Source organism: Euprymna scolopes, chromosome 11 (genome assembly GCF_053919585.1).
Source record: "Euprymna scolopes isolate OS-2025 chromosome 11, ASM5391958v1, whole genome shotgun sequence".
Classification (NCBI taxonomy): Eukaryota; Metazoa; Mollusca; class Cephalopoda; order Sepiida; family Sepiolidae; genus Euprymna; species Euprymna scolopes.
In genome coordinates, this window is record NC_136492.1 from 78063532 (window position 1) to 78086040 (window position 22509).

At 33.4% G+C, this 22509-nt stretch overlaps 1 protein-coding gene across 3 annotated transcripts in view; it reads left to right on the forward strand.

Moving 5' to 3' along the window:
• The window catches only part of LOC145287923 (diacylglycerol kinase delta-like), a 345479-nt gene that overhangs the window by 317859 nt on the left and 5111 nt on the right, over positions 1–22509 (forward strand). For 2 of the 3 annotated variants that reach the window (XM_080135873.1, XM_080135874.1), the window contains 3 exons: positions 4726–4845; positions 10431–10557; positions 16993–17132. In XM_080135873.1, coding sequence (XP_079991999.1) covers positions 4726–4845; positions 10431–10557; positions 16993–17132 — 387 coding nt within the window. The remainder of the gene's footprint in view (positions 1–4725; positions 4846–10430; positions 10558–16992; positions 17133–22509) is intronic. The other variant, XR_013869227.1, reaches the window with a different exon arrangement.

Below are 22509 nucleotides of genomic sequence, written 5' to 3' on the forward strand. Positions count from 1 at the left end.
AACCCCTTTAGCCGAAAAAGAAAACAAAAAAAAGCAAACACCAAAAAACATACCAGAGGAAAAAAAACAAAATAGCGGAAAAAAAAAAAAATTCAATGGACAGGTCACGTTCACTCTCCAGGCCAAAAGACACTCCCCTGAGTGTTCAGAAAGAGGTAGACATGCCAAAGAATCCCCCGGAAAGAAGGGGCCGCGGAACAGCGAAACAACCTCTGCGGTGCATGAACCTAAACTCCCCAACACACCACGACCACGCTCACAATCCAAAAGTAGAGATAAACAAAAAAACACTATGCCTCTAGGACTCGAAAACCAATAAGTCCTGGAGACTGAGGAATCAAAAGATATCCCTCTTACCCCATGAACCTATAAATGACGATAAATAAGGAAAAAAAAAAAAATAAATAAAAACAATACTCATGCAAAACCTTACAAATCATAACAAATAACATTCCTACAATGGAACTGCAAAGGACTAAAACCTAATCATGAAGAAATACTAGAAATCATCAGCAAACATAACCCAGCAGCAATATGTCTACAAGAAACACTACTCAAAGAAAACCACAACTACAAATTCAAAGAATATAACATGTACGACAAAACCCATATATCTACAACAAATAGAGCAATCGGAGGAGTGTCCATACTAATCAAAAACACTATACATCACACAATCCTCCAATTAAACACTGAACTACAAGCGATAGCACTAACGGCTAACCTACACCGCAAAATCACAATCTGCTCCATATACATTCCACCAAATCAGCCAATAAAAAACAAAAAGAAATAGACATGCTAATTAACCAACTCCCACCCCCATTTATAATAATGGGAGATTTTAATGCGCACAGCAACCATTGGGGAAGTAATCAAAACAACAACAAAGGCAACATAATAAATGAAATCCTAAATACAACAAACCTATGTATACTAAACAATGGTAAAAATACCTACATGCACCCAGCCAATGGATCCATGTCTGCAATAGACTTAACAATATGCACTCCATCCATTTATATGGACTTCCATTGGGATGTACTAGAAGATCAACATGGAAGTGATCACTATCCCATCATACTTAAAAGTAATCAAAAAAATATCGGAAGAAAAAGTCCCAAAATGGAAATTACATAAAGCCAACTGGGGAAACATTTACCAATCTATGCAGAACAGAATTAGACACGAACATTCTAAATAAAGAAGAACCACTAAAACATTTCACACAAACCTTAAACAATATTGCCACCAAAACAATACCCAAAACTTCAACAAACCCCACAAAGAAAATCAAACTCTTGGTTTAATGAAACCTGCAAAAATGCTGTCAAAGAAAGAAAAAAAAACACTTAAAAAAATTCAAACAAAACCCTACAACAATTAACTTACAAAAATATAGATGCGTACCAAAGCACGATACACCATAAAACAAAGCAAAAAAACATCCTGGAAAAACTATTTCACAGCTAAACGACCAAACACCAACTAAAAAAATATTGAATATAATAAAGAAAATAGCTGGAAAAGAAACACAAAATACCATAAACTATTTAATTAAAACTGATGGAACAAAATGCATAAACAAAAAAGAAATAACCAATTTACTAGCTGAAGAATTCTACAAAAATTCATCAAACAAACATTACTCAACATCATTCCAAATTCATAAAGAAACAGCAGAAAGAGAAAAACTTAATTTTACAACTAATAACAAAGAAACATACAATATACCATTCAACATAAAAGAACTAAAAAGAGCAATAAACAAAAGCAGAAATACAACTCCAGGTCCAGATGATATACATTATCAATTCCTAAAACAACTACCAGGATCATCTTTGACACTGTTGCTTGACATATATAACAAAATATGGAACACAGGAGAAATACCAAAATCTTGGTTTGAATCAACCATCATACCAATTGCCAAACCAAATAAAAATGCAAGTAATCCAACCAGTTACAGGTCCATAGCCCTAACCAGTTGCCTCTCCAAAACTATGGAAAGGATGATAAACAACCGCTTAATGTGGTACCTGGAAAAAACAACCTCTTATCAAAATATCAGAGTGGATATAGACAAAGCACAAACGACCAAATAGTACAACTAGAATCATTTATTAGAAACGGTTTCGTACGCGGACACCACGTGGTGGCAGTCTTTTTTGATATCCAAAAAGCCTACGATACAACCTGGAGATATGGAATTCTAAGAGACATACACAATATGGGAATAAGAGGAAATATGGCAATATTTATACAAAACTTCCTGTCTCAAAGATACTACAAAGTACGACAAGGAAACACACTATCAGATCAATACGAGCAAGAAGCAGGAGTGCCACAAGGCAGCATATTATCCACCACCTTATTCTTAATTAAAATGAAATCACACAAATTGTCGACGCACAATTTGAAAGATCATTATTTGTAGATGACTTTTCAATAGCATATTCTGCATTAAATATAACAATTGAAAGAAAGATGCAGCAATGCTTAAACAAAATAGAAAACTGGATCGATAAAAATGGATTCAAGTTGGCACAAAACAAAACTGTCTGTATTCATTTCTGCAGAAAACAAAAATATCATCTGGACCCACAACTACAAATACAAGGAAACCCAATCCCAATAGCACAACACACAAAATTTCTAGGTATTACACTGGACAATAAACCTTATTTCAATATGCATATCACTAACTTAAAGCAAAAATGCCAAAAAGCAATGAAAATTTTAAAAGTAATATCAAAAACAGACTAGGGAGCAGACCAAGACACAATGTTAAAAATATATCAGGCACACATAAGATCAAAATTAGATTACGGATGCATCACATATAGCTCCACCCGTAAATCCTATCTCCAAAAATTATTAACCATACAAAACCAAGGATTAAGACTTAGTCTGGGAGCATATTAAACATCACCCATGGAAAGCCTATACATAGAAGCCAATGAACCCCCTCTACATTTAAGATGGCAGAAGTTAATAACATAATACGCAATAAAACTACAAAGTGATCCAAACAACCCAACACACGAAAAAACCTACAATATACAAACTTTTATATCAACAAATCAAAAAACATCTTTCGGATATCGCATCAAAGAAATATTAACTTAAATTAACGAAAACCCTAATAACATAGTCACACACACAGTAAGCAACAAACCACCATGGACTTTGAAAGATCCAAGCACTGATCTGACTCTTACTACATACCAAAAAAACAATACCAACAACTTAATAAATAAAAGCCACTTCGGCGAACTCAGAGAAAAGTACCTACAACACAAAGAAATATACACTGATGGAGCCAAAACAAAAAAAGGAACAGGTGCAGCATGTACAGATGGACAGAACCATCTCCAAATAAGACTTCCCATCGATGCATCAATATACACAGCAGAACTACAAGCAATCAAAATGGCACTTGAATTAAGAATGACAATAAGAAAAATTCATTATATATACCGATTCTTTGTCATGCATCTTAGCTCTAAGAGAAGAACTAGAGCATCCTTATATATTAGATATAATGAACAAATACAATGAAATTATTGAAAAAGAAAAAGAAATAATCTTTACCTGGATACCAAGTCATGTTGGTATTCCAGGCAATGAAGAAGTTGATAAATTAGCCAAAGAAGCCATTAGCAAAAATATAACAAACATCAAAATACCATACACAGATTTCAGGAAAAAATAAATGGCAAACAGAATGGGACACATATACCCAAAACAAACTGCACGAACACTAACTCATAATAAAACACAAAAACAAAACAACAATAAAAGGACGAAGAGAAAATATCGTTCTAAACAGAATCAGAATTGGACATACCAAATTAACACACTCGTACCTAATCAAAGCAACAGAAAAACCAAAATGCACTTTCTGCGACAAACAGATGGCAATAAAACATATTAACAGAATGTCAAAAATACGAAACTATCAGAAATAAATATTATACAGTAAACGAAATCAAAGAATTGTTTCACAAGGTAACACCATTCCAAATCATCAAATACTTTAAAAAAAGAAAAAATATAACTCTTCAAATCACTTTAAACTCAAAAATTTTTTAAATACATAACTCGGAAAAAACCCCCCCAAAAAAACAACAAAAACTATCTCAACTAAATACATAGCTTGGCATTAAATGACCCACAGTGGTTGATATGCCGTGAAGCCCCAATAAACCTACCAACCAACCCTATGAAAATCTAGCTACTTAAAAAGAAACGCCAACATCATATGATGAGCATGTACTAAAGCACTCAAGAATTGTATGCTAATGTCTTAGTCGGGCCTATCTACAGCGAACATGAGTTCGTCCAAGGACTATAAAAGGAGTCATTCGGAGAGTAACTGACGAGATTGCTCTAGTAATGTATCGTGTTGAGTAATTTCATTCACAATTGTCTTGTCAAATTGTCGGAGGTGTTTGGGTTCGAATCCTGAGTTGTTCAGGATCGTATCGGGTCACGTGGATTAAATTTTGGGGGACTGTGCTGCCGCGTGTGATAACAATTATTTTTTTCCTCTTCCCTCATAAAGCAACCATTGCCTTAGTCTAGGTTTTTTTCCTTCACTAACCGAGAATAGTAAAGTGCAGTATCAGAACATACACTACATTTTGTTTTTCATCATTCCTTCTTTTTTTGTAAGATTCTCTGCTGATAATATTTTTAATTATCTTTTTATTTTATTTGTAGAAATACTTAAATGTTGATAACGAGTTAAATGCTTCCTTAACCCAGTTGGAGATCGAGATGCAGAAAGTTGTAGAAATTGGTGGCCTTTTTCACTTCCAGACGAGTCAAGAAGACGAAGAGGTAAGTGCTACTCGTCTTTCTCCATATTTCTTTAATGGATGCTTGTCTTCACAACTAACCTCATTTCAATATTACTAACTTTTTTGTAGCTGTTTACCGTCAAGCATGATGTATAGATTAACAGAAACACATTTCTTTCGCTGGTAGCGACGGCGGATTATTTGGGGCTAAAATCATCACTCTGACACTGACTTCCCCTTACCTACCAATGCTTTTAAATGAAGACGCAAAGCACACTTCAAATCTGAAATGATTTTAATTTTTTTTTATTATATATATATATATATATATATATATTCAGTGCCACGCAAAAGTATTGGATACATTAGTTTTCTTCATAACTTTAATTAGGGTTCAAGATTTTACCTAAAATTTGGTCAATATCAAATCAAAGTTTAGAAAGTTTATATTTAAGAAAAAATATGAATTAACAAACGCAAAAGTATTGGATACACTTTTTAAAAATTCTTTTTCTGAAATAAATTTAAATGACTTGTGTTTAGTATGTTGCAATAATGCAAACGAGTTATCACTGAACAATCAGAGAGCTTTATATTAAAATAATTTTATAAAATTCTTCCAGTTTGGGCTCACTCCTTCAAAGTCAACCAGTTCATTTATAAAAATGCCTAAAAGTAAAGAGTTGTCAATAGACATTCGTCAAATCATTGATAAGCACAAAGAAGGAAAAGGGTATCGAACAACATCAAGGGAACTTAATCTACCACAGTACAGTTGGAAATGTTATTAGAAAGTTTAAAAACCCTGGTGAAGCTGTTGCAAATCTTCCAAGATGTGGTCGGCCAAGGAAATTAAACGAAAAAAAATCAAGGTGAGTAAGCAGAAAGGTACAAAAAAAAAAATTGTGAAATTCAAACCAACCTCAGAGAAGCTGGGATTAATGTGAGCAAGAATACAATCAGTAGAATTCTAAATCGTGCAGGTTGTGTATCAAGGTGCCCATTATTGAATCTAAAACATGTCAGATCACATTTGAATTATGTTAAAACATGGGGAACAACCCCAAGAATTTTGGAATAAGGTAATCTGGTCAGATGAAACGAAAATTGAAATCTTTGGAAGAAACACAACACTTGTATGGCATAGAAATGGTACTGCCTATAACAAAAAGAATATCATTCCTATGGTAGAGTTTGGCGGTGGTTCGATTATAGTAGGGGGTGTTTTTCATCCAAAGGTACTGGTGAACTAGAAATCATCAATGGTAGAATGAATGGATGTATGTACAGGAAGATTTTGGAGAAAAACCTCCAGAAATCTGCTGATTTATTGGGACATAATAGCAATTTCGTGTTTCAGCAGGACAATGATCCCAAGCATACTAACAAACTAGCCAATAAAGGCTATGCAACCAAATATTAAATCAATGTATCCAATACTTTTGCGTTAGTTGATTTATATTTTTCCTTTAATATAAACTTTCTAAACTTTGATTTTGTAATTACTACTCCAAATATTAGTTAGAATGGTAATAGAAATATACTGACCAAATCTTGAACCCTAATTAGTTATGAAGAAAATGTAATGTATCAGATACTTTTGCGTCGCACTGTGTGTCTCTGTGTGTATATATATATATATATATATATATATATATATTAGTGGAAATAGTAATTAATAAAAACTGAAGAAAGTGCTCAATACTGTTGTAGAGCAAATATGCATTTTATTTTTTATTACCGTATCTTTCTGTTAAGTTACATTATTGTTTCAGCTACTCGGCCATTTTTTTGGCCGTCTGTAGCTTCCTCAGACTTTTAGCTAACCCTCTCCAAACAATTAACAAAATAAAAACTAAAAATAAATAAACCGAATCATAGCCCCCCCCCCCTCCCGCCTTCAAACATAAGCGAACACCCAACAGGTCAAGACATACTTACCAAGAAATCATCTCACCAACGAGACACATAAAAACTTTAACATTAAGACTCAAATTTTAAATTAACCTCCCTCCTCCCACCCCCACATATTCCCCTTCCCCTCCATGTATCACTATGCCCTCAGCCACACCAGAAATAAACTTCCCAGTTCTTTAAACCCCAAAAGTAAAACATTACCGACATACAAAGCGCCCCCTCGCACCTTCCCCCCTTGTTCCCTTCCTCTCCTTCTTCCACCCTCCTCGCACCCTCCCCCCGACCTCATTCACTCTTTCATCCCAAAATAGTAAACATTTCTGTAAAAGTCTGAGGAAGCTACAGACGGCCAAAAAAACGGCAGAGTAGCTGAAACAATAATGTAACTTAACAAAAAGATAGGGTAATAAAAAATAAAACGCATATATATATATATATATATATATATATATATATATATAATTGTAACTACATTCTGAAGTTCTAGCATTTTTAAATAGGTTTTCTTTTGTTTTTGCATGAAACTAATATTTTAACAAATGATTAACTTTTTGTTAAAGGCAAGAATTATGCACAGAAATAAAATGAGTAAGTTAGAACAAATTTTCAAAAAGTATATCTTTTATAATTATAGAAATCAATGTAAACAGAACATTCAGTTACATTTCTGTTTGAATTTTTTACAGAATCTAAAGACACCATGGAAATTTTTCCTTCGCTTCCATCTGGTGTCGCCAGGGGTAGCTATCAGTTTTTATTTTTTTCTAAAAAGAAATATTTAGAGAAAATGAAAACAAGTACAAAGACCGGACTTTAAAATATTATTGTTACTAATTAATGGATAATTTAATAATTAATGGGCAATTTAATATTATTCTTTGGTAAACAATATCCTTTGTCAATTTATAAAGATTTTAGGCATTTTCAAGATTTTTATATTTCTAAAAGTCTAAGCATGACAGACCTCAAACTGAAATTTAGTTTGTAACAAAATTAAGTTAGTAGGTTAAAATTTGATACTGCAAAGCTTATAAGATTAGCAACAACTTATTTTACTCTTTTTGATGAAGACTTTCCTCTGGAAGATGTGAAATTTCGATACGTTTTAACTAATCATCACAAGATACTTTTTCAAAAATCCAATGCTAAGATCTTGATTTGGGAGCTTTAGTATAGAATCACCTCATAATCACCATTTTCCATTAGTTCACTCTGATCTAGAGTGTTACAGCTCATGAGGGTTCTATTTGTGGGTCCAATACAATCGTTTCTGTATATGACATGAAATTGTATTGGGTCATATATGCATAAATTTATATTAGTAATAATTATTTAAAGATATTAATAACTTCAAGTTGCAAAGGTTTTTACCAAAATGATAGTCTTCAGTAAAAGTATACAAGTAATAATTATTTGGTAATAGTCAGCTAACGTACTTCCTAACTTCCGGTGTGTCTGCTACCGGTAGCGGTGACAAGACAAATCAGTTCCTTCACTTTTTTGTCTCACACTTATATTTACCCTGTGCGTGTACTTGTTTTTATTCATTTTTTTTTCAATTGTTCTTTTTTATGTGATCATTGAAAAAATTTTTCAGTCTATTTTAACTAAGAATTATTGATTTTTTTTTTTTTTTTTTTTTTTTTTTTTTTAAAGAATTTTTGAAAAACTTTTTCTGTTCTTAGTTATTAAAAGTACAAATAAAGACAAATTGTGTTATTTTTATTTGTATAATTTTAATTTTATACGTTCCAACAATGTCCTTTTTTTTTGTATTTCATTCAATAAATCGCTTAGCAATAGAAATGCTGAAAAACAGAAGTGAAGGAACTGATTTGCGTTGTCATCACTTCCGGTAGCAGAAACACAAGAAGTTAGGAAGTACATTAGCTGACTATAACCAGTTATTTAAAAATATTGATGACTTAAAGCTGTAAACTTTGTTTTTTATACCAAAACAAGTCTTCAGTAAAAGCGTGATATGTATAAAAACAGAAGTAATCATTTTTTTTTTTTTCAAAACTAATGTGAATGCTATTATATCCTTTGTAAAAAAAAAAATGGGTAAGTCCATATGGGAAAATAAAGATCTGATGAATTTTAAAAAATATCAAATACAATAAATATATGTAAATATATCTGAGATATTAATAGCTTTCATTTTTATTTGAATGACTTGATAAATAGCCTAAAACGAGGTAGATATGTCATTAAACAAAATGGTTATAGTCAGCTGACGTACTTTCTAATTTTTTGTAGAGTGCTACCAGAAGCAGTGACAAGGCAAATCAGTTGCTTCACTTTCATTGTTCTTCAGTATTTTTATTGTGAAGCGATTTATTGAAACATAATGTAACAAAAGGACATTATTGAAAAATATACAATAAAAATTAACAAAATATACAGATAAAGATAACACAATTAGTCTTTACTTGCACTTTTAACAAAATTTTAAGCATAGAGAAAAAAAAAACATAGATAATTCGTAATAATAAAAGTGAGGGAATTGATTTGCCTTGTCGCAGCTTTTGGTAGTGCTCTGCAGAAAATTAGGAAGTACATTAGCTGACTATAACCAACAAAATAACTATGCCAAATTCTGGAAAGAATAAAAATGACTATATATAAATGGAAAATTAGTCCATCTGATTTTGAAGTTAATTGATGGCTGGGTTTGTTGGATATTTTCCCCATTATTACCATCTTTGCCAAAACCATTGATTACAAAAACAATAACACTCTAACGCTAACTCCCACCTCCAACTTAATACTCATTTGAGAGCTTTTCATAGACTGACATTCATTTGTTATAATATATAATTTAATATTCTTTGGTAAACAATCTCATTTTTGTTTTTATAGGAAATAGAAGACTTAAATATGTTTTTATATCATCATTCATTTTTTTTTTTTTTTTTCGTGGGCAAATAGTAATTTTATTGATGGATAATTGAAGAGTTTTTTTTTAGTATCTCAGTGGGCATAAAATTTCTCTTTGGCTTAAAATTATTTGAATATACCATTTATCGGTTAGAAGAATTGGATCAATGACCAAACAAATAAAATTCATGCTGAAGAATAAAGGAAGTCACATTAAATATTACATTTATAAAAATATGAATGTAATATTTTTTTATTTTATATTTTTTTATATTTTACTTAGGTAGAACAAAAATAATTGTGGTTTGCTATCGGTATTTGGATCTTTTATGGTGTTGCAAAACGTTTTACCAGAGCTGTAGAAATCCTTTTCTATTATTTCATTTTGCTGACTTTTTATATAATGGATAGATTTATTTTATATTGTCAGCATGTCATTTTCTAAACTTCTTGTTGTTTCTCCAATGGTTTTCCGTTCTCAGGTGGAAAATTTTCCTGTGATTCTTGGATTCCATTTAGCTTAAACTTCAAAAGAGACAACTGACTTTACAATAACTGTTCGGTTCTCAACAATTTTCACTTTTTTAATCTTTACTTTAATTTTCTTACTAAATCCAACTGATTTCACTCACAAAATGTTGAAACACTAAAATCTGTGTGTGCTGTTTGTAATCACATGAGATTTATCTTCTCTCAATGAAGATTGTTTACCCCCAAATCCCAGAAACTATAAATCAGACACCAAACTGACTTCTTATTCCATACCCCAATCCCTCTGGCTGCCCTCTAATGGCTGCTGCTGGCCTGAATGGTTTTCTTTTGTTTCAGATATCCGTAGGGGAGCACAAACATCGCAAGGGAGGCAAATTTCGTCAGGTTTACTCTAAGCTGAAAGGCAAAAGTCGTGATAAGGACCGGGACAAGGGAAACTTCAGTCTAGGCACTTCTTCTTCAGGTAACTTTCTCTTGTTGGCTCTGCTCGACCTTGTGTGTGTAGAGGAGAGAGATGAAACTGCGTTTCTCTCTATGAAGGGGAAAAAAGGGGGACACAACTCTAGGACTGATTTGTCTCAAAGGGAGACGCTTATTTCAGTTTTTTAGATTTCTTCTCTTTTTGTTCTTGGTTTAAAAAACAGGTGTATTTTGATCTTGAAATCTTTATATTTGTCTTTGAAAAAACACAATTAAAAACGTTTTTCTACGTAAGGGTCTTAATAAGAAAAATACTAGGATTTTCTACATAACTGGAATGAAACATTCAAAACAATTTTTTTGCAATCAAGTTCTGAATAGAAAATACAAAAATTGACTTTTTAAAGAACTTTTTGCAAATTTGTAAAAATTTCACTGAGTGAAAGAGGGATTTTATTTTGAAAGCCATTCTTTTACTTCAATATGCAAATAATAAATTAATGATGAATGATTTCTTATTTCTGATCAGTTAGATGATCTGCTTTTATAGCAATTTAGATTAGTTTTTAATGAAGAAAAAAAGACTAGAATTTTGTAACAAAAAAGTAAAATTCTATACAATTTATTTTTTTTTTTTTTATTTTATTTTATTTTTTTTTTTTTTTTAGGCGCTTTTATTTTCTTTACAAGACAGATCATTGTTTTAAATTAAATTGATTTTTGATAGGATTAAAAAAAAATTTTCTTTCAAAGTATTATGGCCATTTTTCATATGTATCATTTAAAATAAAAAAATATTACTAATGCTTTTTATTTCTTTCTTTCCTTCTCTCTCCATCTGGATTCTGTTTTCATGTTTCATTTCTCCCAACCTAACCCCATAAGACACAACAATGTGCCTCCAAATGACAAGTTATTAATACTTTGGATTATTTTGATTCTTCAGACTATTGTTCTTATCTTGAATGTTATTTTCACAATGTTTTCGTCGCTATAACCTCCAGTCTTTTTCGGGTGTATCTTATCAAACACTGGAATCTGCACAGATTTACGAATGGTACTTTCTATTCAATCCATAGGGGTAGCATGCTGTCGTTCCGTCAGTAATGACTGAGTAGAAGTCCTAAGTAATTCGCCATTGTATTTTTGAGTGTCACCTGCACTGAAAATAGAACCTTTAATCTCCCAAAAAATAATTGAATTTTACCAGAGGACCTGTGGTCTACTGGATAAAGTTCTTGGTAAAATTCAGTTTTAAGTTATTCTGGAGGTTGAATATTCAATCCTTAGTGTGGGTAACACTCAAAAAATACAACTGTGAATTATTTAGGATTTCTACCCAATCATGGCTGACGGCACAAGAGAATGCTACCTTCATGGATTAAAGAAAAGGTTCCATTCAAAATTTCATGCAGATTCCGGAATTTGACAAAATACATGTAAAAAGGGTTAGAGGTTACTTTGACGGAAACATGAAAATAACATTCAAGATGAGAACAGTAGTCTGAAGAATCCAAATAATACGAATAATCAATCCTCATCTCAAAAATTCAGAAACATTATTCATACCTTTCAACTAATATTCATCCTGATAGTTTCTGCCAAAGGAAAAATATGATTTGTACAAATATTTTTACTCAGGTTTTCTTTTAATCTATTTTTATTATATATTTCATTTCATTCATTTAAGCAAAGTCAATCTTAATTTTTTTGTGTGTGTTTCCTCTATTAGTTTTCTAATTGGGAAAAAAACAGGATCTATTTTATTCATAATCTTTTAGAATTGAAATTTATTGACCAAAATTTTTCTTGTCTTTTTTTCTTATTTTACCCCTTGCCGCTCTTTTTGCTTTATAAATGCTTTTGCTTTTAACTACATTTCTCATCTGCCTGGGATTGATTCGCTTTCTTTTATCGAAGTGCTTTCATTCATGGATTTTGAAATGTAGACGTAACTGCCGCAATATATATATTAATCTTGCTTTTATTCGCTTTCTATTGATATTTTTGGCCAGTACAGATGTTTTTCTGGCATCTTGATACTTTCAATCAAATTTAGAAATAATTGCACTGACCAGCATCTTTGTGCTTTTTTTTGATACTCAATTATTTTTAATATATCAAAGCTCTAATCCTCCTTCCCAGTTATAAGAATTGCATGTAGGCATTGTGTGTGTGTGTAACAATGATTAAATTGAGAAATCTTTAAGACCAAGGGACGTCTTTCTTTAAAACTTTTGGGGAAGGCGTAGTTGGCCTAATGGATGCCATCACAGATTATGGAATCAGTTTTGTGTACTGCAAATCTAAACCTGACCTTTTCTATGTTAATATGACAGATCAGTTATTTCTCTTGATTGGAAGTGGACTGTTGAAAAGGGTGCTTGTTCGGATAATAAAAATCGAAAATTGAATTTAAGCTAACAGCAATGTTATCTTAATTGTCATGTTGATGTTAGTAACATATACAAAAATTATGAAAAATGATAAAGTAGAAAATTAATTATGAATAAGAATTGCTTCATGTAATAAGTCCTCAGAGTACCTCTCCATCGTACAGTATATCGATACACTATGGTTGACTGGGATAGTTTCCGTACATTTATATCGGATCTTCCTCTGCATTCCATGTTTAAAAAGGAGGTGTCGTCTATAGTATCAGACCTGACAGAATGGTTAATTGTATGTATAGACAATTTCATACCCTCGAAAAAGTTCCAGCAAAAACCTAACAGCCAGCCATGGTTTTCTCTAGAATGTGCTGCTGCTATTGCGCACAGATATCACTTTTTCCACTGCTTCCAACGTAATAGATGTATGGAAACTAAAGCCGCTTTCAGGACTGCCAGCAACCATTGTAAGAAAGTAATAAAGAACGCAAGAGAGTTGTATGCTCAGTCCGTCAAGTCCAAAGTAGCTGAGCAGCGGCTTGGTTCCCACCAGTTTTGGCAAATTGCAAACAGAATTCTGAACAGAAACGTGTGCTCTATCCCAACTATCTTCAATGGACCTGAGTTAATCTCGTCAGCATCAGATAAAGCCAAACTCTTTGCCAAGAACTTTGCAGCCAATTCTACCCTTTGCGACCAAGGCCGCCAACCCCAATATTTCCTCCTGTATCAGAAAACACACTGTGATATACAAATATCTGTATGTGATGTTGCCAAGCTAATCAAAAACATTGATTCCAGTAAAGCAACCGGCCCTGACAGTATTCCAATTATAGTACTAAAAAAAACTTCAACCAGAACTAGCACCCATACTTACAAAACTGTTTAAAACGTTGTCTTAAGGAGAATTGTTTCCCATCACCCTGGAAAATCTCATCAGTGTGCCCTGTATTTAAGAATTCAGGTGATTGCTCATCCCCCTCTCAGTACAGGCCAATAAATCTCCTGTGCGTCATGAGTAAGTTGCTGGAATCTGTTAAATAGAGAAGTAATCAACCATCTCAGCAAAAATAACCTTCTTAGTGACACACAATATGGTTTCCGTTCTGCTAGATCTACAGCAAATGTGCTTACAGTTATATCTCATAAGATTAGCGAATCTCTCGACAGAGGCAACCTTTCTAGGGCAATTGCTCTTGACATATCAAATGCCTTTGATAGGGTATGGCATAAAGGTTTACTTCACAAGATCTCCAGCTATGGTATAGCTGGAAATGTCTTCTCAATTATTAAATCATTTTTCTCTGATAGGTTCATAAGAGTAGTAGTTGATGGGCAAAAATCAGAAGCTCACAGTATAAAGTCTGGAGTCCCTCACGGGTCCATCCTGGGCCCAACTCTTTTCCTGATCTACATTAATGATCTTCCAAATCACATCCTTACATCATTCGTAAACATTTTTGCTGACGACACTACCATCTATGGTAGCACATCTAAGACAGTAAACAACCAAGTTCTCTCAGATTCTCTCTCCTCTGATCTTGATCACGTTGTACAATGGGGAAAGGAGTGGCTGGTTACTTTTAATGCATCTAAAACCAAGTTTCTATCTTTATACATCATCAACGTTCTGATCCCCATCTGGCATCAATTAAAATGAATGGCTCTCGTCTTGGTGAGGCCTCAAGTTTTGACATGCTTCTGGGCTTGACCTTTACTCCTATATAAATTGAATACGTACATCAAATCTGTTGCCAAGGTCGCTGGAAAAATGGTCGGATCCTTCTATCGATCCAGTAGATATCTCGCTGCTGATGCAATTCTCTATCTATATAAGAGCCAGATACGTCCAAGGATGGAATACTGTTGCAACATATGGGCAGGAGCTGCTAGAAAAGACTTGTCCTGCCTTGATAGGGTTCAAAATAGACTTCGTGGCCTGGTGGGAGATGTCCATTTCTCTTCGCTGCAACCTCTATCTCACAGAAGAGATGTTGCGAGTTTGTCTCTGCTTTATCGTTATTTTCATGGAAAGTGTTCGACTGAGCTTCAATTTATGGTCCCCCCTCGCCAAACTTTCACAAGAAACACTAGACTAGCTGAAAACACTATCAATAATTTTCCCCACTCTTTATCTGTGCCTAAACCTAAACATAGATTCGATGATCAAAGCTTCTTTCTTAGAACTGCACGCCTGTGGAATTGTCTTCCGTTTTTCCTGCTTTCCAGCTGTCTATAATATGGTTGTCTTCAAGTCCAACGTGAACAAGTTTCTGATGAGCCGTTCCACTTAAGTTAACAAATTTACCGAACTTCCATTACTATCGATTACTATATTGTCCTTTTGACTACTCTACACTCTTTAACACTTATCCTTGAGTGGCCTATCGGCCTTGATAAGTGGTGACACCTATGTAAAAAATAAAAAATAATAAGCAGAAGAGTTTTTGGTTCATTTTCATTATTGTAGCAAAAAGCCAAATATTTCAAGTAAAATCACTGGTATCTAATAGTAATAGACATATCCAAAAATTACGAAAAGCGAGAAGATATAAAATTAATTATTAATCAAAATGGTTTTCAAAGACAATTGGCGCAAATTGAGTTTGTATTTTTTTTTTTGTTTTTTGTTTTAAGCAGAGTTTGGATTGAAGGGAGGTAAATATTTTACGAATTTGGACAATTTAGCAAAACCTAATTTTCGCTAATTGTCATCGAAAACTATTTTCATTAATAATTTTCTACCTTATTGTTTTTCATAATTTTTGGATATTTTCATTAATGTGACATAACAATTCAGTAGATATCATTGGTTTTACTTGAAATTCAGTATTTCAATTTTCGAATTTTGCTACAATAAGATCAAAGTGTAGTATCTGTTCTTCAGATGCTGCACTTCTATTTCTTGTTCTCTTTCGGTGGAGGAGAAATCCTTCACGACTGAGACAATTTTTATTTTTGTACCTTTTCTCCACGTTAAAAAACGACCCTGGTGTCTAACTCTGTCCCGTGGGGAGGCATAGTAAATAGGTACAATAACAAAGATGAACCAAGTTTTTATGATAGTAGGGGAGGTAACTACTGTAATGGTGGATGCTGAACCATGAAAGGAAATGTTTTATCTGATGTTATTAATTTCGACATTGCTTTTAGTTTTAATTCCATTTTTCAATTTTCTTTATTATCAAGTACTGAAAGGAAGTATACAAAAGTTTGTAAATTATGTCCCCGTAGAATGAATAGGATTTATTAGCATTTGGTAACAGTGTAGTTGTTGGAATATGGTTCTACCACAATGAAGAAATATACAAGAAGTTTATTTGTTTAACTGACAATTAAAAAAAAAAATCGTTTTGGGTTTTGAACCACTTTTGATAAATCTTATTGTCTCCAGACATTTAGTGGTCTACATTCTTTATACCCTCAACCATAAGTATGGCTCCATTCAAAGGCAGTAACTCGTATGACATATTAACAATCTCTCTTATAAATTAAGCAGTACATTCCTTACTCTGTGGCAATTTACATACTAATAATATTTGCAAAGGTATGAACATGCTCCCCCTCCACCTCGGCTCTAGATAAAATAGCAACTTCTGTTCAATTAATTGTATTCAATCAATTATTTGTGAATCTATTGATTTAACAAAACAATCAAACAAAACAAATCATTTTTACTTTTGAAAAGAAATCTCTAAGCATGCTCCATACACACGCGCACACACAGCAATTTATATAGAAAATTGCTATGCAAAAAATAACCATTGCTAAAAAAAAAATGCTTGATTTTAAAAAAAAAAAAAAAAAAAAAAAAAAAAAAAATTAATTCCTGAGTTTTTCATCTTTTAGATAATCAAACAGACTTGAAATTTTTTTTTACTATTCTGTAACAGAATATTATTAAATATTAAAATATAATATAATCTAAGATAAATGTAAACAAGATATTTTCTTCCGAATTAGTTTGATTTAAAGAAACTAATATAAAAAAAATATTCTAAATAATGCAAATATTTTTTTTTATGTGTGAATTGCTATAAAATTGTATTTTATTTTCTCAATGTAATATTTTGTTTTTGTCATTTCAGCATTGTGTGTGTCTGACTGGAGCCTCCTCCACGTGGCCAACTGGTTGGACACCTTAGCACTGAGTGAATATAGAGAAAATTTTATCTCGAATGAAATTCGAGGTTCTGAATTGTTGACATTGGAACGAAGGGATCTCAAAGTAAGGATTTTGTTTCAGTTTTAAAAAAAATGTGTGCGTGTGGGGGGGGGGGCATATTTCTGTTTCTATGTGAATTCGTGATTTATTTTTTTGTGTGTGTATATATATATATATATATATATGAACAAATGATTAATAAAACTTGTTAAAAGACATCTTGAAAAAGAGTTAAAAACATATTTAATTTTAAAAAAGGAAGCACAAGATAAGTGGATAGTCCTTAATCCGCGGAGTTTCGAAGAAATACTCTCCTTCTCATCAGAGTTCAGGAATTAGCAAAATGCAGGATCGGATTTTGCATATAAAAGTATTTAATAAAACTACAAGTAAGTCACAGATCTTATTTGGTTAAATAAAAAAAAAAGGGTGAGGTAAGGGGAATAGGCGGTAAATATATATATATATATATAAAATAAAAATTAATATGTACGAGTGCTATACATGACCAGAGTGTAACCGGATGCATTGTCTGGAAAGACGGTCATATTGTGTGTGACTCGCACTTGGGACTCATGAGTATCGCATTAGTTGCTTTGTCAATAGTTTTGTACCCACATTGTAAATTTAAAGACTAGTAAAATTTTGGTATTTATGCTACAAAGACGGGAGTGGTACCATTAAAAGCAAGCAACCTTTTGTGCTCCAGAATTTATTTTTCCACCATTCTCAATGCACTTTTGCCAGCGATGTAGCTGTGCATGGGCATCCGGACCATGCTTTGTCACTTCTATTGCCACTCTGAAATTGACAAACCCATTTCTTAACTATGCCGACATCAACTGCACTGGTTTTGTAAACCTTCAACAAGCGCCAGTGCATGTTGGTTAGTTCAGTGTTTTCTGCGTAGAGGAATTTAATGACGCATCTCTACTTCTGATGAACATCCATGACAGGAGTTGCTTTCTTAGTCGCACACCATTAATATCTACAACAGAGAGATGAAACTTTCAGGTCATAAATGCACAAATTCAGTTCCCATAATGCAAATTTGCAATCCGTTTTGATTCATTCAGACGGAATATAAAAAGATAGGAGGCATTACTTTTGGAATATCCCCTTGTATCTTTTGGCATTGCATTTCTTCTGTCAGATACAATGTTGTTTTGGTTCCAGGTGAAGAAAAAGGGATGTCTGCTGTGTACAAGAAAATAAACTTTTTTTTTTTTTTTTTTTTTTTTAGAAAAATATAATTTATTAATATTTCATGTTATCAGGCCATACACAAATCTATCCGCAAAAAATATTAATTGTAATCATCTGTCAAGTTTAAACTGAATTCTTCTTGCAAAGAGAAAAAGAACTGTCATTAAAGAAAATCATTTCATTTCTACTGCGACCTGCACATGCTGGATGTGCTTGCATTTCAATGTAGCAAGCCTAGTTTATTAGGAGGAGGGAGGGGCTATCAATACATCAAGTGGCTTACTCAGTGGAGATATTCGACCATCATTGCTTATGCCGCATCCTTTGTGTCCACTGGCGATAGTTTATCACCAACAGTACAATTCGCACTCGCTTCAAGATCCAGTCTCTCCAAAAATCCCTCCTTGCCAGATGCTTGTGTTGATTTGCCAACACCCTTTGATGACACCCAGGTAATTTGATCTGTGATCCAGCACCACCACTGGGCTGAAAGAAACATTGTGGTGGCCAACTCAGGATGCTAGTAAGACTATTTAACTCGTAGCTGTAAAGAGAGAAATGACAAGAAATTCCCATAATTTGAACACTAAGAGTTCAATTGCTTTACAGGCAGAATATTTTCATTTTATCTTCAATCATACCAAAAAAAATAAATAAATGTCAGTGTTATATAGATTCAGGTGAGGTCAAAGGCAGCAAGTTTTTGTTAAGGCAAACATGTGCACAATATTGTAAATAACAATGTTATGTAAATAGTTATACCATTGTTTCACAGTATAATACATCTTGCATAAACTACCAATAAATAAATGTACTTTGGGTTGTAGTCAACTAAACATACTTTCTCATTTCCAGTGTAGCACTATCAGAAGCAGTGACAAGGCAAATCAGTTCCACCACTTTTATTGTTCGTTAGTATTTCTATTATGAAGCGATTTATTGAAATAAAATATAAGAAAAGGACATTATTGAAAAGTATACAAAAAAAAATTAGAAAATTAAACTGTTAAACAATTAGTCTTTATTTGGACTTTTAATAAAACTTTAAATAATAAATGTTTCTAATTTTAGTAAAAATTTTATAAGAAATATGTTTATTAACTTATACTGGTGCTACCAGATCAGGCTGTCTTTTGACTTCCTGAGACGAAATGCACCTACATTGATGTTTTTTGTTTTCTGATCTTTTTTGTAAAACTTAATTTTGTTCTGCAAAACCAAAAACAAAAACATCCCTCCTCCCTCCCCTTTTCTATCCCCCCCCACTCCCAGACCCTGTTGGTGGAGTATCAGAATACACCGACTGCCCCCCTGCAGAGAGTAAAAGTCCCTCAATGGGGCCACCTGTTGGCCGTAGGTGGCGACCCGTAATGCCTTAGAACGGGATCCTGGTGGCTGAGCAACTCACGACCTTGGAACCAAATGGCTGTGATTTAGCAACACTCCACTTTGGCCCTTACTTCGGCTAGACGGGCGGTCGGGCAGGCTCGACCCGACCAACCAGCTAGTCCCTAATAATAGTAAACCCCCATAAAGAGAAACACAAACACATTATACTCATATAAAAAATTTAAAAAAAACAAAAAAAAACACACACACATACTACCATTAGAAGGCGATGGCAAGGGCCAATCAGATGGTGAAAACTGATGCTATTGACAACTAACCCTTTCTACACCTTGCTGGGTCCAAGGAAATGGAAAAAATCGTCATAAGCAGCTACACTCACTGTTTGAGTATATCATCATTGTATCCCTGAGATGCTTGGGCGAATGGGTTTCCCCCCAACCATCTCCCAATTTAGGGCTCCGAGGAGGGTGGGGAGCAAGGACGATGAAAAAGACAAAAAATATTCTATGGCTTCCAAAAAAATTAAAAGGCCCCATCCAGAAAGCGATGAAGATGAAAACACAAACTTTCCGGAGTATATAATCTTGGAATCGCAAGATAACACACAAATAACAAAAATGTCCCCATTCAAAATCGAAAGAATTATCAACAAAAATCTGAACACAAAACAAATTAAAAAACTAAAAAATGGAACTTTACTTATACAAATATCTACTAAAAGTAGTGCCGAAGAAATTTTAACATGGACAAAGTTCCATGATATAAACATCAAGGCCTACCCTCACAAAACCCTCAACACCTCAAAGGGAGTCATCAGATGTCCAGAACTAAACACCTGTTCTCTAGATGAAATAAAAACAAACCTAAAAAATCAAAAAGTTATAGATACAAAAAGAATTACAATAAAAAGAAACGAACAAACAATTAACACCAACACATACATATTAACTTTCAATACTCCTACTCCACCAACTGAACTCAAGATTGGATATATTAACATTAAAGTAGAAACATATATCCCCAGACCACTTCGCTGCCTAAACTGCCAAAAATTTGGCCACTTCAAAGAATACTGCACCAGGAAAGCAGTATGCCCAAAGTGTAGCAGTAACGAACACCAGGAAACAGAATGCCAAGGAAATCTAAAATGCCCAAACTGTGGAGAGAACCATCCAGCATACTCATCGCTCTGCCAAAACTGGATCAAAGAAAAAAAATAAATGAACTCAAATATACTAAAAACATAAGTTTTACTGAAGCCAGGAAAATTATTGAAACAGCCACAACAGAACCAACTAGATCATACGCAGGTGAAACCAAAAATCAATTAAAAACAATAGAAAAAACTGAACTAAAGGAAATCTCTACCCTCATAAAATCACTTTGTGAACTAGTTGAGACATTGAGGACCACCTTACGGCAACTGTCGTCAACTCCAGCTGTACTTGGAAATAACTACCAAACAATTGAGAGTAAAATCTCACCAGATCCAAAAAACCAAACACAATCCCCTAACAAAAAACCCGCACAAACTGAAAACATCCCAAAATCAAAAGAACACTCGCCTAGTACCCTCCGCAAAGGAACCAGAAAAGAAGAAAACCAAACAGTAGATATTCAAAATAGATTCCAAATTCTAGGAAAAATGGAAACCGAAAACACCCTGGAAAAAAAAAAAAGAAACCAAACACAAGCAATCAAGAGCGAAAAAATGATAAAGATTCTCCAAAAACATCCGAACAGACAAGAACAATAAATGGTAAAAATTCCTCTAAGAAAACCAGCCCCACAAAAACCAAACCACGATCTCGCTCAACATCTAAAACCAGAGATAAATCAAGCATAAAAGCTAACAAACCAATTGAACACAAAGAACCAGAAGCTATGGAAACAGAAACCGAATTTACCAATGATAAAAAGCTCACAAATGCTCAAACGCACATGAAACAGTCCAATGATTCAAATACAAGAACTACAGACCAAAATAAATTTAAAACCCCCTTGGAAACAATGGAAATAGAAGACAAAACTTCTAAACCCCCATAAAAAATAAAACACCGCTATTCCCAAGACAAAAGGGAAATCAAATACATAAAATCTAAACTATGGCCAACAAAATAATCCAATGGAATTGCAGAGGTATAAAAGCCAACCGGAACGAATTACTTCTACTGATATCCGATCTATGTCCCACAATAATATGCCTACAAGAAACTTTTTTAAAACCATCTGAAAATATCAATCTCCAAAGTTTTACTGAATACAACTATACAACAAATAATCCAAATAGAGCTTCAGGAGGAACATCCATTCTCATTAACAAAAACATGGCACAAAGCCAAATAAATCTACAAACTAACTTACAGGCAATTGCTGTCACAGCCACCCTACATAGAACGGTCACAATTTGCTCCATTTATCTGCCTCCAAACGATCCCATAGATGAAACTGAAATAGAAAAACTCATCAACCAACTCCCTCGCCCCTTCTTACTATTAGGCGATTTTAATAGTCATAATGTTAGTTGGGGATGCTCAAACACGGATAGAAAAGGAATCACTATAGAAAAGATTATCAACAGCAACAATCTATGCATATACAACAACAAAAAAACCAACCTTTATTCACTCCGCTACAAATTCGTCCTCAGCAATTGACCTCTCTATAAGTGATCCTGGTATCTTTATAGATTACAATTGGACAGTGCATATAGATACCTGTGGAAGTGACCACTTCCCGATAACTTTAGAACATTTTGGTCCTGAAATAATTTCAAAAATTCCTCACTGGAACCTTAAAAAAGCTAACTGGAACAAATTCAGATTACTATGCAAACACAAACTCGTACCTGAAAAATGTGAGAAAGACCCAATCACTCACTTTA